This window comes from Mytilus edulis, chromosome 8 (assembly GCF_963676685.1).
Source record: "Mytilus edulis chromosome 8, xbMytEdul2.2, whole genome shotgun sequence".
Lineage (NCBI taxonomy): Eukaryota > Metazoa > Mollusca > Bivalvia > Mytilida > Mytilidae > Mytilus > Mytilus edulis.
In genome coordinates this window covers 42,858,853-42,873,024 of record NC_092351.1, presented here as the reverse complement: position 1 = coordinate 42,873,024, position 14,172 = coordinate 42,858,853, and the positions used below count along the sequence as shown (strand labels likewise).

The 14,172-nt window shown below is 30.3% G+C and overlaps 2 protein-coding genes across 3 annotated transcripts in view; both read right to left on the bottom strand.

Moving 5' to 3' along the window:
* Window positions 1-347: 347 nt before the first annotated feature.
* LOC139485614 (coiled-coil domain-containing protein 134-like) overlaps window positions 348-14,172 on the bottom strand; it is a 29,104-nt gene continuing 15,279 nt past the window's right edge. The window contains exons 4-7 of one of the 2 annotated variants that reach the window (XR_011655354.1): window positions 9,323-9,501; window positions 6,181-6,264; window positions 1,010-3,630; window positions 348-594 (exon numbers count right to left, since the gene is read on the bottom strand). Coding sequence is in view for 1 of the 2 variants with exons in the window: in XM_071270228.1 (XP_071126329.1) it covers window positions 3,523-3,630; window positions 6,181-6,264; window positions 9,323-9,501 (371 nt within the window). In the remaining variant the exon portion in view is untranslated. Of the gene's footprint in view, window positions 3,631-6,180; window positions 6,265-9,322; window positions 9,502-14,172 lie in introns of both variants that reach the window. The other variant, XM_071270228.1, reaches the window with a different exon arrangement.
* On the bottom strand, window positions 10,842-12,680 carry LOC139486643 (E3 SUMO-protein ligase ZBED1-like). Its single transcript, XM_071271569.1, has 2 exons — window positions 11,831-12,680; window positions 10,842-11,450 (listed from the first exon to the last, which is right to left on the bottom strand). Exons 1-2 carry the CDS (start codon window positions 12,005-12,007, stop codon window positions 10,842-10,844), a joined length of 786 nt encoding a protein of 261 aa, XP_071127670.1. The 5' UTR covers window positions 12,008-12,680.

Here is a 14,172-nt window from a genome sequence, read left to right as displayed (position 1 = left end):
GTGAGAATATTTGTCATGTGATGTTTTAAAATTAAGTGTCCTTAACCTCAGAGATAACGTCCAATAAAATATAAGTATGATGTATACAAGCTGAAGCCCCGCCTATCTTAATTACCATGCTTGAGCAAACACTGATACAATCAAAGCAAGCAAGCCAAACAAAGATTTGTCTTGCTAGCATTAATGTAAAAGCTGTAACTCCTTATTGACATCTCTCTTCATACTTCTGGTTTGTTTTATGTTTTTGTTTTTTTACTATATTTGCTTGTCATAATTATGTTTTAAAGTATATTTTAAGCAGAATGTACCCATCCATTAAGCTATATTAAGATACACATAAGTCAGTATAAGATCAAAGAAAATATTTTATTGCAATGGCACTGGTTTAAAAATCTTCAATCAATAACATTGTCATAATAGTTTTCTGCTGCAAAGAATGAAAAGAAAATGAAATGACTGAAAAAGACAATATCTTGAATGACCATGTTATTGATTCAGACAAATTACTCAACTTGTAAAATACAAATTTAAAATGTTTCTAAAATGCTTGCTGTAAGTTGCACTACATCTTTATCAGTATATACAAGTACACACCTGTGATATCGCGGGTCCGTGACTGAATTAAAGTATATTACTATGCCTAAGCCTTATTTTAGTAATTGGTATTGTCATCTGATTAGTCAGTGTAGTGTCAGTCCTTTGATTATGACCCGTGTATATAGCAAAATCCTAAATACACCGTTTGGGGGTGCGCCTGTCAAATGCGGAACGTACAGATAACGTAATAGCTGAATATACTATTTGTATCGGTATCGGATTAGACCCGGAACTTGTTAATTATTGGCAATATTAATTATGCTGAAAACAAAAGGGTCTGGAGTGGTGTAATTTTTAATCTACAGCATTGTCCTATATTAGTTATATATAGAGTTGAATTCTTTGGTTTGTCGTTTTTACCCGATGACGGCTGACAAATTGGACCTCGTAATTTTAGTATTATAGATTCAACTTGAAAAAAATGAAATGATTAATAAAAAACAATATTTTGCATGATTATATTGACATATCAGACTATTCAGTCTGTGTGATACAAATAAAAAAAAACTATGCATTAAACCGTGTTCTGCAAAAATATCCCACTTTTAAGGAATCGTTAAGAAAAAACAATTTCTTCCATAATCTTCTATTAATCAGTCTGTATGATAAATATGTAAACATCTAACCTTCTTCCAACACTAATATACAGATGCATTGCATCAGCAAATATATCAGACAGTTCTTGTGTATAAAGTACCTTAAAAAAGCCTTTGAAGTATCTTTGAAAATTATTCATACTCTCTTTCATACTTAATTGTGTTAATTATTGCACTAATTATACATCAAACTGATGTTCCCTGTCAGGATGAAACTATAATCATAACATTTAAATAAACTGGAGATTTGATTAACATGGTTTCTACTAAAATTAGATCCTCACAAAAGTGTTATAGCAAATACAGTAAGAGCAATTGTAAACAAAAGACTGGTGAAAAAGTAAAGAAAAATATCTATAAAATCTACCAATGAAGCATTTAAAAATAGTAACATTCAAATAGGTGGAGCCAAAATGTCACAAGTGAGTTTAGTAGCTTTGAGTTTTTTTAAGGTAATATTTGTTGTTTTAGAAAGTGACTCAGCAGAAATTTATTTACAAAATCTTTACAACTGTTAAGCTCACTATTTACCAAAAGCATAAGGTAGCTGAAATAATGTAAACAGAATGTTTACATAACAAGATTAGAAAATTGTAAATATTTCTTCTCTATTGACATGCAATACTGTTGATAAATTATTTTTTAGATGTCAATAATCCTCTACAACAACACATCAAACAAACTCATTGCTTATAACTACATACATGAGTATCTTATAATCTAGAAAATTATGGAATGCATTATATAAACAAAAAACATAGAAAAGTGATTGAACTTTTGAATAGACACTCTTGTTTAAAAAAAAGTGCACAATAATGTACCAGTAGTGTGTATTTTGTGTATAAATGAGCTAAACTACAACATTATATGGGGCAAAAACATACATAGGATAATATATTGTATTTTGCATGGGTTATTTCTACTTTTAAAATATTTCCCTATCACCTAAGATGCATGAAAAAAGTTAGAACAAATAAACAAAATGATGTGAATAGCACACTTATCCTTCAACTTGGAAATGCTGGGCAAGAGCAACAATTTTATGATTAAAAGCATGAAAATAACAACCTGTCAAAATATCAAGATTTACAATAGGGAAATTTTCTTCCTCAACTAAATAATAAGTTTCAAGAAAAGTACTTTAAGTCATGTATTTTTTATGTCATAATCTATAAATGTCTGAAAATAAGCATTTAAGATATATGAACAAGTTCTCTTACATTATGTTGATAAGTACATTTCAATTAAGTTCTGGTTTAAATGCAAAATTAAGATTTTTGAAAGAAAATATTACCCAAAAACCTAAATTATTTCAGCTGTACCTGGATTGTTGAATAATGATAAGCTGACACACACCTCAAATTTAATGATTTCTTTTAGTGCAAATACTAACAGTCACACTTTAGATATCAATGTATGCTAATGTCTTTTATGTCTAAGATCTATTAAACCATCAACCTCAGCTATTAACGACACCTGTAATTAATGAATTTAAAGCAGAAATACTTTTATATTGAAGCATACACAAATATCTTCCAATTTGCAAAATACTACTGTGGATTCATTAATATTTGTTGGATACCAATTTTTGTGGATTTCGTGGGTACAGTTGACCCATGAATTCAAATGTTTAACAAATAAAATATTTTTAATAGGCTTTGTATACAGAAATTGGAAAAACCACAAAATCAAATATCCACAAATATGAAAGTTTTAAGCATTCCACGAAAATTGATAATCACAAAAATAAATGAATCCCCAGTATCATGAAATGTGGTCTCCAGTACCACTTAAATAATAAGAGAAACAGTCATAGTCACAGTAATTAGAAATATGGTCTTAGATTCCACTTTTGAACAAGATGCGTCAGAAAGGCACCAATGGCCCATTCACAAGCTTGAAGCTAAGAGTGGAAATTTGTGAATGTTCATCATGGCAAAAATATTTATATCATCATCGTAGACACACATACTAAAAATCTTAATCAGCTAAATATGGCAGGGCAACAAAATCTAACCAGTCATTTGAACTGTGGTGTAGGATATTACTTAAAATCATAAAAAACATACATTGACCTCTTAAAAGTATAGCAATAAACCATTCATTAAAATCGATCTTCCAGTCATACTAAAACTCTTCAACCATATATTATTAAAAACTTTCCCCAATATTCTATAAACCCTCAAATCTACATTTCTAGAATGTAGTAATAAATACTGTCCACAACAATCCCTGAATAAGATCACCTATGGTAGGTGCTTTCATATCTATGGTCCTTCTCAACTGTCAGAGTTTGAAAGCACTATTTAAGTCTAGATGTAAACAACTGTCAAAGTTCAGTATGACTCATTCTTGGTCCTTTTTTCTTCTCTTTCTTTTTCTTTGTGGATTTAGATTTGCCTTTTGACTTTGCTGAATCTAAAACTTCTTTCATGGCCTGAAAATATTTTTTACATATGAAAATACATCTATATTTTTTCTTCAGAAATGAAAACGTCTTTGTATTAACTGGTTTAAAACATGATTTAAATCAATTATTAAGCATCTATAATGAAATTATAATAGTGTGTAAAATTTTAAAGATTTAGTTTTCAGCAACCAGGAAGAAGAATATCTTAGAACTTAAAATATTTTACAAAGTATGGAAAAACTAGATGATAATTTGTATATCAAGAAGCCATGACTTGTAGTTCCTGGGAAGAATGTGACACAAATCTTTTATGGACAGAGAGAAAAAAAGACAAAGGAAAAACTTTTACATTCCTAATAGGAATGACAGTTATAATTCTTTCAAACTTTTAATCAAATAGATTTTATGCAAATTCACTTAACTTGTTTTAAATGTTCCGGAGTAGTTAACTTGCACTGCATGAACAAAATTTATGCACTTTTAATGTACAGTTCTCACGGTTTAATTTAATATTCTAAAACAAAGCCTATCATATAAAGTAAACTTGTTGTCTGACATTCTCACTTTGTTTAAAACACACAGTGTTCCAGCTAGGCCGTTTTCAGAGGGCGCGGCGCCCGCCCTTTTCCGAGTGGCGCCCTGTGCCCTTTTTACAGTTTCCCCGGCGCCCTGCCTTTTTTGAAGATCGATTGCATATTAATTTGCGTATTGATATGATACGCTATAAATTACTAAATTTTACCTGGGGAAAAGATTATGACTTTGTTTACCACCCCAAGCTAATCAATGGTTACAACTGGTGTCATAATCTGTTGTTATAGGTAATCCGTTTATCGGATGGGTCATTAACGATCATCAACATTAATTCGTTCAAATAGAATCGGTCAGTCGGCAATTATCTTTGAAGAAATGTGCATACAACAACTTGGGCACAATTTGCGATGTTTACCATAGTTTCATGGAAGAAACGTAATGACAGAAAGTTGGAAAACCATTATAAAATCGTTGAAGACATTGTTTTACTTGTTTTCTGTAAAATAAACAGAAAATTCAGACGTATTTGTCATTGACTGCCTTCATTTTTGATACAAAAATAACAAAATCGGCCGCCATATTGTGATCATATTTACATCATATTTACGTACTGTTTATAATCCTCGAAAGAAGGAGCACACCCGAATAAAGAAAGATAACTCAATCTGATTTTTTCCCTAGCATTGAGTAACCCATTTACATATTCTAAAATGTGTCTCCATACTTCTTGCTTAAGAATATATATGTTTAGGTATTTATTTTGAGTTATGGGAAAAGTTAAAGAGGGTCTTAGTAGCAGTGTTGGTAGGGTGCCTTGGTCATCTTTTCTGTATTCTTTATTTTTGATACTATTTTTCACTGTTGCTTTATATCCTAAAATTGTGAATTTACTGAGCACAGCTGTTTTGTGCTGTATTGCCATCAAGCACAGCAGGGGTAGAAAGGTGAAACTGGTAAAATGTGGTAGACCATAGAAACAGTATGAAACAGATCTCTTTTCAAAACATACTGCATATAAAGTTCAACTGTGCCAAGCAATGATAAAAAAAACTTGTGTGACAAGCTGCTTGACAAGTTTTTCAGCCTTAAAAGTAGAAAGATAGAGTTCTATATGGGTTAAAGATGTTGTTCTTGTATAACCTGTGATTCAACGAATAAACACAAATGTTTGATTAACATCTTTTATTAAAATATGCCCTTTTCATATTATCATATCGCGCGTTAAATGCCCTTTTTCAGGATTGGCACCCTGCCCTTTTGAAAACCTAGCTGGAACATTGACACATGATGTAAATCATATAGTGAACAATGTTAAGTAGTCTTTTTCTGCATTCAAGCAAGGGTATAGTTATTGCAAAACCTTTATCAGTAGTCATATTGGTTGACCTGTTTTATTGAATTTAGAAGGAAACCATTCTTATTTTAAGATGGTTGTAAGTAAAACAATACTCCCCTGGAGGAAATTCAGCTTTGATAACACTGACCCATTAGGAGACAAAGATGGATTGTATCAGGAACCATTATGGCAATGTACATTTGTAATTTTCCATACATTAAAATTTATTCATTGATTCCGAAGTCAAATGGTTGTATGCAATATAGTTACAAATTAAGACCAAAATGACATATGAGAATTAGGTCTTTTAATGCTTTTATTCGCTTGACCTGCTACTTATCTCAATAAAGGCATGAACTACCTATGATTGGTAAAAAAGGACATATACTGTAAAGTGGATTATATTCAAGGTTTGTAAATTTTCACTTATTTTCACGGATTGAATAAAATCGCCAAAATAAATTCCATCAATTTAAAAGGGCACATACATAGGTAATGATAAACGTTTTGAATCCTCCAAAAAAATAACCATAAACTTTATTCAATGAAAATCGTGAAATTTCACACCTGCGAAAATAACCCGCTATACGGTTTATTATCCTAAAACTTTAATGTCAACATATTGTACTGTTCAGAAACAAACAGGAATGCTGAAATCTGCTGTCACGTCTTCATTTATACAATAATATCAAGTTATCCTGTTATACCTTTTCCTTTAACTTTTGATTTTCTTCAGTGAATGGATTTATATAATCGTCTTCTTTTGGTATAAGATTTATCTCTTGTGACATCTGAAAGTACAAATAATATCAAAGGATAAGTCTTAAAAATCTACAATGATTCTATTGTAAATCTTTTGTCCAAGGTCAATTTCAAAAGCACTTGAGGTCAAGATAGGTTTCTGAAAGATACCTGCAAGTTAGTCCAAACAATAATGAAGTCTTGAAAGGCTATTATATATTTTTCTTTGACACCTTACATCAACAAAAAGACGTCAAAGCAAAAATTTAAAATAGCCTTACAAGACGTCATAATTTTTTGGACTACCTGCAAGTATAGAATAGATGTTGATGGCTTGGTTTTGTTCTTAACAAATACTGTAAACCTATATATCTTCGTGATAATTTATTTTAATGACTGTCGTGAGGAGTAAAATAACACAAATATAAGTTTAAAACCTAGATCTTTCCTTATTTTACAACATCAAGTCAATTTGAAAAACATGAAATTAAATCACCACAAATCTGGATAAAAAGGGCTAAAGGAGAAATAAAGTATCTGCAAAAATAAGTTGGTTTATAGTAAACAGAAGGATATGATGCCTATATGCCAATAAGATCACAACCAAGAGAATAAAACAACCATAAGATGCTAATGGACAACAAACAGTCTTCAACAATATCCAGTTGTCTTAACTATCAAGCTATCAGTCCTCCAAGATTTTTTACTGGTTTTAAAATAACTTATAATAAACTATAATAGATTTTAACCGCATAAACCTTCTCGATCCAGATTTGCTCCTGTTGAATCATGATATTGACAAAGAGATAAAAGTTTATAGACTTTTTATAGTTTGTATAGTTCTTCACAGTAACGCTGATTGGGAAAATCCATCCTTATCAGATAGATACAGTAGTATAGCAGTTATTAAGAGTGCTAGATGTTTGGTATCCATCCCTCATAAGTACAATATAGGTAATGGTATTAGTTTTCTGAGAGTGCAATCTCATGGGTACAATATAGGTAATGGTATTAGTTTTCTGAGAGTGCAATCTCATGGGTACAATATAGGTCATGGTATTAGTTTTCTGAGAGTCCAATCTCGTGGGTACAATATAGATAGTGGTATTAGTTTTCTGAGAGTCCAATCTCATGGGTACAATACAGGTAATGGTATTAGTTTTCTGATAGTGCAATCTCATGGGTACAATATAGGTAATGGTATTAGTTTTCTGAGAGTCCAATCTCATGGGTACAATATAGGTTATGGTATTAGTTTCCTGAGAGTGCAATCTCATGGGTACAATATAGGTAATGGTATTTGTTTTCTGAGAGTGCAATCTAATGGGTACAATATAGGTAATGGTACTAGTTTTCTGAGAGTGCAATCTCATGGGTACAATATAGGTAATGGTATTAGTTTTCTGAGAGTCCAATCTCGTGGGTACAATATAGGTAATGGTACTAGTTTTCTGAGAGTGCAATCTCATGTGTACAATATAGGTAATGGTACTAGTTTTCTGAGAGTGCAATCTCATGGGTACAATATAGGTAACGGTATTAGTTTTCTGAGAGTGCAATCTCATGGGTACAATATAGGTAATGGTATTAGTTTTCTGAGAGTGCAATCTCATGGGTACAATATAGGTAACGGTATTAGTTTTCTGAGAGTGCAATCTCATGGGTACAATAAAGGTAATGGTATTAGTTTTCTGAGAGTGCAATCTCATGGGTACAATATGGTAATGGTACAATGTATTAGTTTTCTGAGAATGCAATCTCATGGGTACAATATAGGTAATGGTATTAGTTTTCTGAGAGTTAGATTTCTATCATGCATTGAGTTTACCTATATATAGTTGTTAATTTCTGTGTTATTTGGTCTCTTGTGAAGAGTTGTCTCATTGGCAATCATACCACATCTTTGTTTTATATATTAAATTTTATGGGATAAACCAATACAAAATTGACAGTTTTTCATTAGTATTACCTGTTATCTGTTATAAATATAGTGAGAAATCTTTATGCGTGGATCATATGATATCAAAAGTAACTTAACAATATAAACACATAAGGAAAAACAATCAAACACATCTAAGGTTCCAATTTTTGCCACTTGTCAATTTTACATTTTGCTTTTTAATATTATTCTATACTCATAGCAAAAAATACCTCATTAATGAAGAATTGATTACTATGTGAACATGTGTTCAAAGCTTCCTGTCAGCAAAATTAATGAAACCACCTGAATGGAGAATTCTAAATTATAAAAACATAAACTTTAGTGTAAAGAATGTTGAAAAAATGGTTTCCAATTTCACATGAAAAGCTTAACATCATAACCAGTAACCACACTTCATCGACACAACATGTCATGGTTAACATTTTATGTATAGTTAACAAACATTAAAATAGGCGTGAGATGCACTTAACATTATGATACAGCGATGCAATTGAAATCTGTTGGATCATCGAAAACATATAACACATGCAAAAAATTACAATTACGAGTTTGTAAAAATGGATGTAAATAGGTCATAATTTAGAGATTATTTACTACTTATCCAGATGGTAAATAAATAAACAGTTCATTTTTTGTATACTATAATCTTGGCTCTGTAAATGCATTGATGATTTCAGATGTTACCAACATCAAACGTTGGTTATTGATAATAATAAAAGTATTTTTCGCGATCAAGGTTAAAATTCTCATTCTTAAAGCTAAGATAGATTTATCTTTTATAATTAACTGGGTATATTACACATAGATCTGAGGAATTTCATTTCAGAATCTGTATGAGAAAGAAGAAATTTTCTGAAGGAATGATAATCAGTAGCTCCTATAACTAAGAGATGCTCAAATATGAGGGGTTCGCTGAGTTGCCACTTCTTTTTTTAAATCCATATTTTTAGTTCTTTCAGAATAAATTTAACAGAGGTATAGTCAAGCTTGAAACACAAATTTGACTCGGATAGGTATTTAGGTACTCCTTAATTTTGAGCTTTATGTGTAATAAGAAGATTTGGCTCATTATTTCCATAATTGGAATGAATTTAAAATGTGTTGTAGAATTTTTTTTCAAAAATCCTGGGTTTACCAATCACAAAGAATGTGAACAAGTTTCTTACTAAATTGAGCAGTTTTTCACTTCCACCATCAAACACTTTTGATTCTACAGAAAACCAAACACACCATCCCATTAAGGTATTCCATTCTGTGTTCTTGTCAAACAGACCATGGACTACATCAGGAAGTCTTAGAACTAGGTCACCAAACATTGCAGTGTTCTCAACAACCTTGGAAAATGCTGAAAATACAAAACCCAAAATTATGGAAACTAAATAACTAGAGGTTCCAAGACGATACATTGCAAGGACTTGCTACAATAGTCTTTATAAATGAGCACTATTTTATTTATGTTCCTGTTACATTTAAACTAGAGGTGATACTGACCCAGTGTTTGTCACCTAGATTTGTGTGCATCTTGAACAATATACACTATTGTGGACTAGAATAAAGATTGTTTTAAATAGAATAGCAATAAGACTTTCAAAAGGATGAGATTCTAAAAATACAGGTATTTGAATGGGCTTGCACTCCACAGTCTGCTCTACTACTTTTGTTTTTGTTTTATTATTTTCTGGCATAGTTAATTTACACTGCATGAACAAAAAAATAATTTAGATTCTAACAAAGTTCATGCACTTTTAATATACAGTTTTCATAATCTAATTGGGAATATTCAAAACTAAAACCCATCATAGCAAACTTGTTTGTCTGACATTATCACTTTGTCTACAAAACATGAGGTAAATTATATAATAAACAATTTCCTTGTAACATCAGTGTTAAATCTTTTCAATGGAATTTTCAATTATTTTATGAATGCTAAAAATGCAGTAAATTAGAAAAGTTTACAGGAAAGTTATTAACCCTTATAATATATTATTTCTACAACTATCAGATTATATGATTTAAAAAGATAAACTCATTTCCTACTTAAAATACCAGTACAATATAGCTGACTTGATTTTACAACTTTTCATCAACAAAATACTTTAGCGTATTTCATTTAAGGCAATAGTTACATGGAGTAATGCATAACAATAATTGGTGGGTTTTTTTTCATTTTCACTTCAAAGCATTAAACAACTTGGTAATCTTGTGGTGACCTAGCTCAGGTATATGTGGAAAGCAGTGAATTTACATTCTGCAAGATCAATCAAAGAATTAATGGTATCTACTGATTCTCTGCTAACCTGTAAGCATTTAAAAAAGACTTTTAAAAATCTTACCAGAAGCTTATAACTTATTAGTTGTTTTATTTGTATTTGGCTCATTGATGAAGGCCAGACATGGGGTCAATTACATTTGAAAGTAATTAATTACATTCAATTACAATTACAAAATCTTCAATTAAATTACACATTACATTTGACTTTTTTTACCAATGTAATTAATTACATTCCAATTACTTGGCAAATGTAATTAATTACTTCAATTACATTTGAAAGGAAATTTAAGATAAAACATTGAAAACATGCATTTATTCTATGATATGTACATAAGTATTATACATTGCTCTATAGTTATAACAATTAGACAGTGTTCAACTAGTATATACATTTTTGTATTGTGTCATATAACTTATTTAAGCATTTTCCCATTACATTTGACCATCATCAGCTTTTCAAATGTTCCATCAGCCATATTACTAGCATTGTCACTGACTATTGCAGCAATTTTAAAACCTATTTCAAATGAAGTAACAACTTCTTCATATTCACTCCTGATGGATTCTGCTGTGTGTCTACCTTTGAATCGTTTACAGCATATCATGACAGACTTCATAGCCCAGTCCAAAATAAAGTGGCCTGTGATTCCCAAAAATCCTCTCATTTGTCTACTAGACCAGAGATCAATGGTTAAACACACACTTTCAGCTCTTTTAAGAGTATTTACAAGGTTATTTTTTATTTCAACCGATTTTTCATGTAGAAGTTTCGAAGATAAATGCTTTCTGCTAGGCACTTGATACTTAGTGTCAGCTTTTTCCATCAAGTTTTTAAATTCTTCACTTTCGACAATAGAGAGTGGTAAAAGATCCCCAGCTATGAACATTATAAGAGCATTTGTCATTTCTAACTGTTTTGGATCAGACGGTGAATATTTTACACTTTTTTTTATGCATTGTGTCAATGTTGGTTGAATTTCTTTATTCTCAGAATGCAGAATGTACAAATCTCTGTGTTTTCTCTGAAAATTACAAAAGGCCTTATTTAATATCTTGAAAATATTAAATTGTTTTAATTTACCTATTGAAATTTTACATTTATTTAAATTTATTTGATTGTAAATGATACAAAAAAAGAGCACTATTTTTTATTTTTTGAAATGATTTTCATTTTTATCCCAGCTTATTCAAATTATTTATCTTAAATAAGTGATTTAGAAATCTGACTTCTTAAAACAAAAATAAACTTTAGTTTTAATCACAACTAATTAATTTAATAAACAAAATATTTTCCAAATTTAAATGTAAGCTATTAGAGGATATAAGATAAATGAAATCTGATTAGAAATGAAAAAGAAGCATTATGAATTTATTAATTTTTAAAATTCTTATATAGTATTACCTTCATATGTGTAACAAAGTTGGATGTAACTTTATAACTTCCACTAATGAGGGTGCCACAATGCATACATTTTCCTTTGAAAGTATTTCCATTTTGGAAGTCATCAGGAACAGTAAAATGTTCCAGTACACTCTTGGAGCTCATTTTTAAATCTGATAAAATGTTTTCTTTCAACATTCATATATATAGTGAACAAATTTTGCAAGTGAGATTTTGTCATATGCATTATCCCTTCAAGAATTTAAACATGTACCTATAGGCCCTAGGGGTATATTTATCTCTCTCTAATTAGCCTTATATCTGTTTAACATAACTGTTATAAAAACAGTCATTATATAGTTTGTAATAAAACAAATAGCCAGAGGTTATATTTATTGGTTATTTAAGTCCTTGAATAAAGTTAATTATGTTAAATCAATGTCTTAAAATATCTATCTAAATCTACTAATTAAGGTCAAGACAGTGACTTCCTAGTGGTTTCTTTTAAAATTATGGCATGTGTCTACATTTTTTTTATCATTCAATACAAAATGAAGAATCTACCATGGTTGTGTTAATACAGAAAGTATACTGTGAAGGCTTTTCTTTGTCAGCTTACAACATTTGTTAAGATTATTGCTTTTAATAATTTTTTGAGAAAACACAAGATTTAATCTTTTGATCCAAAATTTCAAATGTAATTGACTTGTAATTGAAAAGTAATTGTCAATTACAGGCAATTTTGGCTATGTAATTAATTACATTCAATTACATGTAATTGAAAAAATGCTCAATTACACATTACATTCAATTACATGATAAATTGTAATTAATTACAGTCAATTACAATTACATATTTCAATTACCCCATGTCTGATGAAGGCCATATTTGACCTATACTTTAAAAAAGAATATGTGGTATGATTGCCAATGAGACAACTATCCACAAAAGACCAAAATGACACAGACATTAACAACTATAGGTCAATGTACAGCCTTCAACAATGAGCAAAGCCCATACCGCATAGTCAGCTATAAAAGGCCCCGATAAGGCAATGTAAAACAATTCAAACGAGAAAACTAACGGCCTTATTTATTTTAAAAAAATGAAAGAAAAACAAATATGTAACACATAAACAAACGACAACCACTGAATTACAGGCTCCTGACTTGGGACAGGCACATACATAAATAATGTGGCGGGGTTAAACATGTTAGTTGTTCAACTATTCAACAATTGATATCCAGTGGATAGATCTCATTGGCATTCATACTACAGCTCCATATTTTATATATGCTCAATTATCATAACTGCTGCATACACTATTTAACAAATGCACAGCAGATCAATTGCATAGTGGCATCCATTGGTACATGTAGATCTTCAAGTCAGAAATTGTGTATGGGTGCAGGAGATATCTCACAACACCAGAAATCAGACAGAGAACATACAAGCAGGTCAAATTTTACATGTTTGATTTGAATTTGAAAGTTATATCTGCTGCTATTTATAATGCATCAATTATACAATCATATAATATGTACTCATTTACTTCTCATTTATTTTAATTTTCTTATAATATAGCTATACCTGCTTAAACTAAATACCTCTGACACAGCAGAGTTTGCTCCAGACATGATTATTTTTTCATTAAAGTCTCATTAACAAGTGTCCAATCTAATCAGGGCTAAATTAAACATGTTTCACACAGAACTAAAAATGAAACTTTAAAAAAATCTGACATTTTTTAGCTGGATAATAGATCTATTATTTGGTATAGATCAGATAAAAGAAGGTCAAAATTCAAAGTACAAATAATTGTAAACAAATTGTAAATAAGATAATTTATCAAACAAGTCTACCCAATTATTTTAATATTTTATCTTACATCAACAGAGCAAAGGAAGCTACTGTTTACAGAATGAAGATGTCAAGTAACACTTATAAAGTTTATATATATTGCACCTGTCATGCATGATAAACTTAAAACATCAAAGAGAGGCTTCATGTTTCTTGGAAAAATGTAAATAATTGATAGGCAGTACGAATCAATGTCTCTTTGATATATATTTTACAATTTTCTATAGACAGATGTTGCTGCTTATATATTATATATATAGAATGACATCTTGACAAGTTGATATTATCCATTCTTATATTTGTTTTGGCCAAGTGAAACATGCTGCTTATTCCTATGACCTTTATTCCTTTGTTTACATAACTATACAGATTTCTATACAGTAGGGATTTTTATAAATTTGATTGAGTGATTGTTGGTGTTTAAAGGTATTCTTAATACAATTGGCTATTTCATGTAGTTACATGATATAGTGGCAGTCATTTTATTGGTGGAGAAAGCCAG

What these genes read in the sequence shown, in the direction of transcription:
- LOC139486643 (XM_071271569.1), bottom strand. Translation starts at nt 12,007, where the DNA reads ATGTTGAAAGAAAACATTTTATCAGATTTAAAAATGAGCTCCAAGAGT. An exon ending in ACTTTGTTACACATATGAAG is followed by an intron (nt 11,451 to 11,830) that starts GTAATACTATAT and finishes TGTAATTTTCAG; the next exon opens with AGAAAACACAGAGATTTGTA.